This window comes from Orcinus orca, chromosome 12 (genome assembly GCF_937001465.1).
Source record: "Orcinus orca chromosome 12, mOrcOrc1.1, whole genome shotgun sequence".
In the NCBI taxonomy this organism is placed as follows: domain Eukaryota; kingdom Metazoa; phylum Chordata; class Mammalia; order Artiodactyla; family Delphinidae; genus Orcinus; species Orcinus orca.
Genome location: NC_064570.1, coordinates 47,345,009 through 47,355,858, shown reverse-complemented (window position 1 = coordinate 47,355,858; position 10,850 = coordinate 47,345,009). Strand labels below are relative to the sequence as shown.

The window sequence follows — 10,850 nt, the reverse complement described above, 5'->3', positions numbered from 1 at the left end:
TCAGGTGTGTTATTCTCAGGTCTACCTTTCACTCCACAGGACGGCATCACCCATCTAGCCATCCACCCACTCATCCAACATCGACCATCAGCTCATCACTGCCCTTGGCGCAGAAGACTGGTGAACAATAAGGCAGTTTCTGTTCTCAAGGAGCTCACAATCTGGCGGGGAAAATGCATTAAGAGAAGAGTCATATTATTAAACACATTATTAGAAGAGCAGTAAGTATTCTGGAAAGGAGCATAGGGTCCTGGCTGCTGGGGGGAGCAGTCATTTGTCACTGATCACATTCTCCTTAGAATAGTCCCTGTCATACTGGAAAACCACTTATTTTTCTTTCCAGTCATCAGAAGTAATTTAAAAAATAAGGTATATCTCCATCCCCCCAATGGAATTCTGAATATTTTGCATGTTTGGAAAGAATGAGGTATGATTTAGGAATTTATTAGGAAAAATTTCTGAGAATGTAGGTATACATAAATTATGAAATTTCATTTGATATTGCAAAGATATTAGAGATACTAATTTTCATCCTGTTGAAAAGTATTCAGTATTTCATGAAATACTAATTTCATTCTTCTCTGTGGTTACAATCTATATTTGAGAAATAAAATATATATACTATTAGTACCCGCCTTAGTAAATCTGTACCCCACAATATCATTTTTAGGATAAGAATTTGTTTGAGCTTCCTTTCTTCTCGCTCTCCCTTTTGCCCTTCCGGAATTATTTCCTCCCTCACTCCCTTCCTTACCTCCTTCCCCCTTATTCTCTCCCTCCCTCCCTCCCAGAAAATTTTTTGGAGGGCCTAATTGAATTCCAACAGTTTAATATATAGTGGTAAGAAAGCCAACAAAACTTATCTAAACCTATTAAAATACCTTTCGGCAATGAATCGACCAAACGCCATTTTATCCCAGTGCAACTTGTTAGGAAATGCCTATTATGTCAAGTGAGGTTCTCTTGTCCGGAGCCATGACAAAGGAGCAGATGACATGCCTCATGCAGCGGGCTTCAGTGCCATCCTCCTCTGCATTCTGCTGAAAACCTTATCTTCTTCAGGACTCATGAAAGAACTATTCCAATTAATACAGTATACATTCTTAAAGTCCCATAGGAAATTTCAGATAAAAATTTTGCAGCTCCAATACAACTAGAAAAGTCCTCTGGTGCCAAGATTTAACCACAGGAGGATTCCTGTCTTTCTCGAGGCAGGTAAACACCCTCTGGCGCTTGTCAGGGAATCTTCAGTTGTGTGGCTGTATTTGAAGGACTATGAATACATTTAACTTATCTTGTGGAAATGTCTGGTTCCTTACACACCTTTCTTCGCCATGCACGAGGTAGAGCGGAATACATCATTGGCTTCAGTCTACAACTTGATGCCCTAACACGGGGGAGGCCCTGCATCTACTGGTCCTCTCTCTGGTCCTCCCGGCCCTCAGTATGCTGTGAACAAAGTGGACTCGGAGGACAGTGTGAGGAGTGAGCACGGGTGAACAGAAATCATTTTGTCTCATTTACAACATCTGAGCTTTGGCAAGTTGTCTTCTCCAGTAGGTTTATTATTTGATTTTAAGAAAGTAAAAAGATGAATTGGGAGATTGGGATTGACATATATACACCAATATGTATAAAATAGATAACTAATCAGAACCTGCTGTATAGCACAGGGGACTCTACCTCACTTCGCTGTACGGCAGAAACTAACACAACACTGTAAAACACCTATGCCCCAATTTAAAAAAAAAAGAAAGTAAAAAGAACGAGATTATTAGGAAGCCTCCGTATGAAGCAAAGCAATGCCAGATGCCAGCTCTCCTCAGGGAACAGAGCAGGTCCTTACTCACTGCCAGGTTACGAAAGACAAAAAAATATTTCACCATCACTTAGGTGCCGCTAAGGCACCTTTCAAGATACAAGAGAACTTTTTGGTTAGTGCATTTAGTTTCCTAACCCCAAACTTCTAAAACTTTCGAGGGAGGGAGGCTTCTTGGGAGGTGTTGGGACTCCCTGGAGGTGGTGTTTCATTTGCCTGGACTGGTCTGCCTCGGCAAGATCTCTTGGCATCACATAAGTTTCCTGGAAGAAAAAACCTGAAATGTCTCTGATTTCTTCATATTTATAGCTACTCTTTTCCCTTTAGTCTGCAACCCTACTCTGTTTCAGAATGGTTCCAGCGAGCTGTATTTCATAAGTGTGTCCTCAAGTTAACCCAAGTCTTGAGTTTTGCTTCATGTGAGAGAATCCACAGTTAACTCAACTGATGAATTGAAGGCTATACTTTGAAGAGACTGCTTTCCTTTAAAAATCTGTTTAAAACAGGCTGTTATGACTTTTTCAGATCTTTTTGAATGACCAAGTCAAAAACAAACACAAAAATCCCCCAGAGAGTACTTGAAAATTATCCGACCTACTGGGAAGTGAAGATGAAAAACAAAGTTATATCTTTAAAAATATCTAGAATGTGTTAATAAATTGCCCAGTATTGTGATAATCGTATGTAACAAGATCTTTGAAATTTTATCAATTTAGCAATTGTATTAATACCAAAACCAACACCACGAAAAGTTGGTTAGCCAGAAAATCCGTTTCACTTAAAAAATGTCAGAAACTTTCTAAATATAAAGGCTATTTCAGCAAGAAAACTGTCCTCTTTGTGTAATTCTACACGTCATCAGTGATCTTAGAATCCCAGGATCTCAGATGTAGGAGCCTACAGCAAATCTCATCCAACCCCCTCATTTCTACAGACAGGACCTGAAAGGGCGAGATTCCAGGTGGCTGTTGAATGCGTGCAGCTGAATGAGTGCGGAGCCAGGCCCCGCCTGTTGGCCCAGTCCACCTACTGCCCCTTCTGCAACACCAGGCTGTTCCCCTGCTGAGCGACTTCATTACAGGGGTGGAGGGACACTGGGAAACATATGTATTGACTCCAGGACAAGAAAGATTCTTCTTGCAATTGTCTCTTTCTCCTACAAGTGGGACACAGAAAATTTTAGTTAGCAAAAATGCCTGATAAATTAAAATGTTAAGGTATGCCTAGTCTTCCTTTAACAATCCTCTGAATTAACTAGACAATAGCCCAGCCTTTCTTGGGGGGGGGAACCCCACTCCAGGTGTTGTGAATGTTTCTGCCATTTGGAAATCATTGCACAATGGTTAAATTCTCCAGGGGACTCCTTACCACTTGGTATGAGACAGATATGTCACTCCTAAAGTACCTTCCATGATTTAAACAAATGAACAAAAAAAAAATTCAAATGTAAAATGCTGTCTTTTTAATTACTAAATTAAGAAAGTTAAACAATTTAAAAATGTAAACTCACAAAGAAATCATAACAAAAAAGGAATTAAGACTTCAGAGTTGCCACTCAGTATTAAAAACTCAATAGAAATAGGGTTTTTGACTTGTTAAACATATGTAATTCAAAGTTGGTACAAACAGCAACTAAGAATGTAATACTTTTTTTTGTGCTTCCCCATGAGATGTAAAGTAGTGCATAGTTATTTCACTGGAGGACCCTTGGACATAGAGAAAGTCATTTCATTAGCAGTACAGGACATTCAAACACTTATTTTACAATGGGAAATGTACGACCTCCCACCCTCACCTTCCCATAAGGGTTAGTTGAATGAGAAAGTTTAGCAGGTTGCCACGACTACAGTGCTATGGGTTTTAGACCATTTAAATGTGGTTACAAGGTTTATTAAATTAAAAAAGTTGGAAACATTTCAGCATTCATGTTTTATACAAGAAGTTTGTGTGGTATCCATCTTCTAGTTCCCCTGGTAGTATTGGCCACTTGCTTGCTTTAAAGAGGCTCACTTTTAAGTTTCAAGATCGTAGTAAGTCGAAGCAAATACTGGAAACAGAACTTGTGAATTCAGCTGGCGGGGGGGTACTGCTGAAAAGAGTCAAAGTAACAGCCGTCTACAGGCACAGTCATGAACCAAAAAAGTGCAATCCAAATTAAAAAAAAAAAAATCAAATCATGTTTTGCAAAAGCCAAAGAACGAGGCCACTGGTTTTCAGAATAACACCGGTGCTTTTATGTTGATTTTCCAGTCAAATCCTCACTCTGGGTCCCGAAGCTCTGTGGCCCACGTCGGCCACGGTCTCCACGTTAGCACCCACATGGTGTATGTACAGGGATGTATATATTATATATATTCATATTTAGAAAAAAGAAAAAAAAACAAACACCTGTCCCGGTTGGTTTTTGTTAAAACATGAAAAAAAATTTTATTGTTTTAGACAAAGAGGCCACTTTTGGAAAATAATACTTTTTTTTTAGTTGAATCAGGTGAAGACAGAGTTAAAATCACATAGGATTTGCATTTTAAAAAAAGGAAAGCACTAGGATCGTTGGCACTGGAATAACTATTTACACTGAACAGAGGTTTGGCCTGTTACATAACATCGATACAACGCATTTTCCAAAGTCTGAGAAATAACAAGGTTCTGTCTCGTATGCTTCACAGAGGAGGTTCGGATTTGGGGACAAGTGTCATTAATGAGGGCCATGGAAGTTCGTCAGCTTCAGAGTCACATGCAATCTGATCCTGGACAGTTCTCACTGCTCTGCTCGGAGCAGCTGGCTACGGAATTGAAAGCTAATGGGGAGGGGGCGGGGAAGCCTCTTGGACCAGGCCTCTCTCTGCAGACCCAGGTCTTACAGGTTTTCACCAGGCTGATACTGGGGCTCTGTGGCGGTGAAGTAGTCTTCCAGGAAGCCCTGCAAGTACTCGAAAGTGGGCCGCTCTTCGGGGTCCTTTTTCCAGCAGTGGATCATGAGCTCATGGAGGGAGATGGGGCAGTCCTGCGGACACGGCATCCTGTAGCCGCGCTCCACTTGCTCCAGCACCTCCCGGTTGTTCATGCCTGCAAAGACAAGGGCCATGAGAGCGGGCGCGCCGGGCTGCCCGGCCACGGCCCCCGCCCCCTGCACCTCCTCTTTCTTCTACGTGGAGCCTGCGGGTGGTTAAAACATGTTGAGGGCTGTCTTAAATTAGACCCTGTCTTTAATGGGCTATCACACCACTCAGAAATAAAAAAAGGACCCCACTACTGACACACGCAAAGCCCCAGAGGATGAATCTCAAAAGCATTATAAGTGAAAGAAGCCAGACACAAAAGGCAACATACTGTGTGATTTCATTTATATGAAATTCTAGAAAAGGTAAAACTACAGTGATAGAAAGCAGGTCAGTGGTTGCCAGGGGGGAGGGGGAGGGGAATCCTGCAGAGGGGCCGCAGGGAACACCAAGGAGTGATGGAAACATTCTGTACCAGCAAACCATCCCCCTAAAGGCCAGATGGTAAAGATTTTAGGTGCTGCGGGTTGCATACGGTCTCTGTCGCATAGTCTTCATCTTATTTATTTTTCTACAACTCTAAAAAGGTACAAAACAAAAACAGGGTGGGAGCCGGATTTGGCCCACGGGCTGTAGTCTGCCAACACATGTGCTATATCCTGTATGTGGAGGTGTGACTACTTATGTTTGACAAAACTCACTGAATTCTTAAAATTGTTGAATTCTATTGTATGTAAATTACACTTCCATTAAACTGAGGAAAATATGAATGAAGCAGATAAGAACAAATCCACGGAATGAAAAATAAACCGTCCTTTGTTCACAGGACCCGTGAGCTCCATTGATGAACTTCATAAATTGGCCGTCCTCGTGCCTGGGCAAGCTCTTGGTGCCCCGCTGTCTGAGATCTGACATCACGCCACCATGCTGGGCACCATCCAGCCCAGCGACCCCTAGGTGCCCTGAGGTTTGATGACTGCGATGGGGAGACAGGGCGTCTGTGTTTACTGATGACCTTGGACAGGCCATCTATCATTGGAGACCTTTGTGACCCGCCGGGGGAGCTGCCTGATAGTGAAACATCAGGATGCCTGGAGCTAACAGGAGACATTCTGGGAGATTGCTAACCCTCAGGAGAATGCAGCCTCCCTGCACGTTGGCCTTCTTGACAGAACAGGAAATACCACACTTGGGGTGAGCCGAATGCCCTGACCCCTTTCCCAATCACTGCCAGGCTCTCTCCTCCGGTTTTCCTTCCCTTTTCTGCCATATCATGTTCTGCCATTGCCTGCCAAGCCCTTGTATGTTTTGGCTGCTCCTTGGCCCTGAGCCTATAATCCTCTCCAACTTCTGACCCAGTTAATTTACAAAAGCAAGAGCCCGAGTTCCAGCCAGTCAGAAACCCAGATTTCTTCCCCCAGCTCTCAGGGATGTCATCAGCAGGACACAGCGCATACACGTAGCAGCTCCCTTTAATGCTGGAGGAGGTGGCAACCTGCTGGCTAGAGCCCTGTAAGCCTGGCCAGAGCAGCTGGGCCCAGGTCACAATCCTGTCCCCCTGAGTGGGGGACACTCAGACTTCGGGATCTGTTGTCAGTTCTCTTTGTTGTTGCTTTTGGAGCTGGGTTGATCCCGGCTCCCGTGGCTGTCCAGCACAGCCCTGTCAGTCACATGCTTATCCAAACCCTTTCAGGATGCTTTCTTATTCTCTGCCACTGTAATTCCTTGAGGGGATAAAATCCGTGTATTATTCCTGCTGTGTTGAAGTAGGCCTGCGATTTAATTATTCTAATATAACCTTGGTCACATTTCGGGGGTGACCCTTATTTTAGCGAGAGAGGCTCGGTGAGTGAATCTGGGTCCCCTGCCTCTGCACCATGCCTGTCTTTACAGGGGCCCACTTCAGTTGGATGTTCAGTCAGCTCTGAGGCTTATTACCTTAAATCCTCCTCCCACTACTGAAAACTCATTTTGACAACTCGGGATGGAATGGGGGAGCTGGAAGCAAGGGGAGACACTAGAGTGTCCTGCAGAGCTCTGGACAAACCAGGGCACGGGACAGGGACCAGCATGTCCTTATCCACGATCCCCAAATCCAACAAGCTCTGCAAAGCAAAAGTTCTGGAAACTCACTTGGCAGCAAAATTGATCCAAACTCACCTCATTCGGCCGTAAAGCCTGACCTGGTGTGAGGCTATCGACTGTTTCTCTTCATTCATACATATCGCTATAGAAGTAAGAATGTGTTTGAACACAGAGTGCAGCCCCAGACTCTCCTAGGGTGTTATATAAATTATGGTCTAAGCACTGTATGGACTTTCTAAAAAAAACAAAAACCAACGAGTCAGACCCTGAGGCACATCCAGTCCCAAGGGTTTTGGCTGGGACGCTCCGGCATCAGGAGTGGCAGTAGCCACCACATTCCAGCCACCCCGAAAGGGTCAGGAAGAGAGCATAAGCACGTATCGGGCCTTCTCCAAAGCGCCTGCTTTGTATTTCAGTACAGACCTTGGTTTCATAATACCAGTATCTCAGAAGCCACAGGTGGAAGGTCTAAAACCTCGGAAGGTGTGACAGGCCCTTCTGGAGGTGGTACAACCCACCCCCAAATGCCTTCTAATGCTTTACTCTGGCACTGAGACCACCCAAAACCACACCACGGAGTATAACTAATCATTCTCCTATTGCTCCGCGGCCCTATGTCAGTAAATGTTGCATGTCCTTGAAAAACAAACTACTCAAATGCAAGGATGGCATGTATGTTTTAGAAACTCTTGATTCAGTCTCCACCAATGGAAAGTTTAATTGGCCGCTTGGGTCAAGCCTGATTTTCTAGTGCTCTGTCTGCGCCTGGGACACAGCAGATGCGGCAGCTTGACCCTCAGCACGTAGCGTCTCCCGAGGCAGCCTGCTTCCCAGGCAGCTGTGACCAGGGACGGAGCTGGACCTCGGCCCACGTGGGACAGGGCGCCAGCAGCCTCGCCGCCAGCTCCTGGGCACACTCTCCACCTCCGTTCTGCCTGCACCCTCTACTCACTTCTCCTCTTTCCCCTCTCATGCCTCTACCCAGGCTCCCCAGGCATGGGGAGCACACAAAACCGATTCCACGCACCAGGCCAAAGAGAAACATACCAACGTCAGCTTTGCTGGAAAAGTGGGATATAAGACAACACACTTGGCTGACAATGACAATGTGAATGGGGCTGGCTCTTTTCCAACCAGCCATAAGCCAGAAGTGGACCTGACACCTTCACGATGGGCCTCGGCAGCAGTAACCGCGCAACAAAGAGATGCCCACTCAGCAAGGCTTGGGTCAGTTCTTATTTCACAAACACCCTGAATAAGTGGGTTGTGTTCCTATTTTTTTAAAAATAGTACTCTTGGCTCTAAGAACTTTGAAAAATCATATTTAAGAATTTCTTTTTAGCAAAAATGGATTTTCCTCTTTATACTACTATTTCATGTTTCCTTTTTAGATGGCTTCATATTTTTGTTACAAAGAAAACTGTTATCTCCCTTCTTTTTAGCCACTTTTCCCAAGACATTGGTTTTATCCAACACCTGGGAGGTGAGGGCCAGGGACTGGGAAGGGAACACACACAAGACTGAGTGCCAGGGTGGTCAGCAGAGTCCCGAGGGACACGGGAACACTGGAAGAGATGAATCTTCGTATCTTGCTTCCAATTGAGGAAGGAGACGGGGGGGGGGGGGGGGGGGGCGGGGGGGGCGGGGACGGGGGTGGTGGTGGAGGAGGGTGCCTGGGAATGTTCTGCCCTATTCTTCCTTCTTCAGTGGGGAGAAGGCCAGGGGAGAAACAGAAAAGATAGAAACTTTAAAATATGGTGTATGTTTTAGGGAAACTTTGTCACCAACAGTTCTCAGTGGAAGCTGCAGTAGAGACTGTTTTTCAATAGGAGGGTGGTCTCTACCAGCCGGTGGTGTCTCACCGTGGGAAGTGTCATGGCCACAAAGCCCCCCAGGGTGTGTTGCCTGGTCCCCAACCTCTGCGTCAGAGAAGGGGCGCAGGGCTTGGCGGCCAGCGAGCAGACGCGCTCTCTGTTTTCACCCCAGCCTGCCCTCCTTTGCTCCCACCTCAGCAGTTCCTTACCTTCCTGCTCTCCCTGGCATCAGTCAGGAAAATGGGCCATTTCCACTGGTCACTCTCACAGGGCACAACCCAGTGGGCCTCAGTTCACAGAAAATCCGTGTAGCCTGCTGTGCTGGGGTTTGCTTTTCAAATTGCTCTTCTCTGCAGCTTCCATGAGGGCCTCCTGCCACCCTGCACTTCAGGCTCTCAAACGTGGCCACTAGTAGCATCCTTTCCAGTTGGTCTGCCCCAAATCCTGCAGCTGAGATTCTCTGGCCGAGTGGACTGCATTCGCTTCCTGCCATTATTGACCATATTATCCTTCCAATTCACGCTGCTGGCTTCCTCGAGGTTCCCGAATTAAGGTCCAGTTTCCAACTCTCACTTTGCAACCCTGGCTACGTATGGTTGCCGACAATGTCTTCTTTCACGTGTGTGTGTTTTCCTTCCCGCTCTCCTTTTTTTCCCCTTCCTCCTTTTCTTTTACACTTTCCTCTTCCTTGAGATATTAACTCGGTGGAGTCTCCTCGCTTTTCTTTTGGGTTCTTTAGGGAAGAAAACGGTTCATTTTCATAGTCAGAGCCACTTCACTACTTCGACTCTGTGTCTCTCAGCAGGTGACTCGACTTCCCCTGGCCTCAGTTTCTCCACTTGTCAAGAGAATACCTCCACATTCACTGTGCTTTTAGCTCTTTGAAAAGAAAATGTCTTCTATGAACGCAAGGTGTTGGGCTTTACAGCTCTCCATCTGTGTAGCTTCCTAACATGGATCTCCGAGGGGCCATCTCTATACAATAGGGGATCTTCACTGTTACCCGTTCAGGTTTGCATCTGGGTTGGATTAGGGGTTGCGAGAACCTGGATTTTTGTGCCATGTTTATAATTAAGCACTTTGACAACGGGAATGATTCTCAGGTTCCCAGATATCCAGCTTCCTTGAGGAAACCGAGCTTTCCGTTGAAACGAAATTAGACCCTATTGTGCATAAGGGTTTCTGTCAGAGGCTCCCCCTGGCTTCTCTGCGTAAACCCTGGAAAAAGCCCTTCTGTGTACTTGTCTGCTGAGCATTTCTGGGAGTGCCGGGAGGGCAGAAGGAAGGAGGGCGCAGGTAATGGCTTGCCCAGCCCGAGAGCGTGCTATCAGATCACCGTGTGCTCTAGTTACCTTACCGGGCTACAACTGGGACGCTTCAAGTTAGGTTTTGCTTATGAGATCAAAGTACAGATTTTGGGCAGATAGATGTTGCTCCACGAGTATAGTTGAAAATAAAGGAGTGACCTTGAGAAGGCACAAGGATGACCTTGAGAAGGCACAAGGATGACCTTGAGAAGGCACAAGGATGACTAGTTTTGTTTCTCTTTCCACATCTTAACCAGATAAGCTCAGGACAGCTGTTTTGATTAAGCTCACTCTGTTAATAAATACAGAAATGACAGCTACTCAGGTGCCATAACACACAAAGTTGTTTAAAGTTGATAATACAGTATCACGAACAGCTCCTTTGTCCCAGAAACGTGAAAAAAGGGACAGTGAGGGTGAGGGTGCCCACCGGGAAGGCCGCGGAAACGCACAGATAGGGAAGAACTGCCCTCTCCTCCCGCCCTCTCTCCTTCACCTGCCACACCGGCCAAGAGAAACTTTGTGGGGGGAGGAGACAATACGACTCCTGGGCATTCCAGGAAGGATTCCCTCTGGAGGGAACACCAGGAGCTGAAAGAAAAAGCCTGCAGACTGTGGATGGGGGCAGGGAGGACAAAGCACCCCTGGCTGAGATTCGAAGGTTCACCCCACCTCCCATTCTCCTGGCGGCAGAGCCCTAACTTCTTCCCACCCCAAGAGAAACCTGCTCCTGTCATCACGCTGGGCCCAGTGGGGATAAGGGTGCAGGCGACAGTGATGGGCTGCTGAACACAGAGGAATTTAAGTCTACAGTTCAGGCTCTGTC

General features: G+C 46.0%; 1 protein-coding gene across 7 annotated transcripts in view; it reads right to left on the bottom strand.

Moving 5' to 3' along the window:
• Positions 1 to 4,212: 4,212 nt before the first annotated feature.
• The window catches only part of FYN (FYN proto-oncogene, Src family tyrosine kinase), a 276,852-nt gene continuing 270,214 nt past the window's right edge, over positions 4,213 to 10,850 (bottom strand). For all 7 annotated transcript variants that reach the window (XM_049695527.1, XM_012539555.3, XM_004264712.4 and 4 more), the window contains one exon: positions 4,213 to 4,885. In XM_049695527.1, coding sequence (XP_049551484.1) covers positions 4,677 to 4,885 — 209 coding nt within the window. In that variant the 3' untranslated portion in view covers positions 4,213 to 4,676. The remainder of the gene's footprint in view (positions 4,886 to 10,850) is intronic.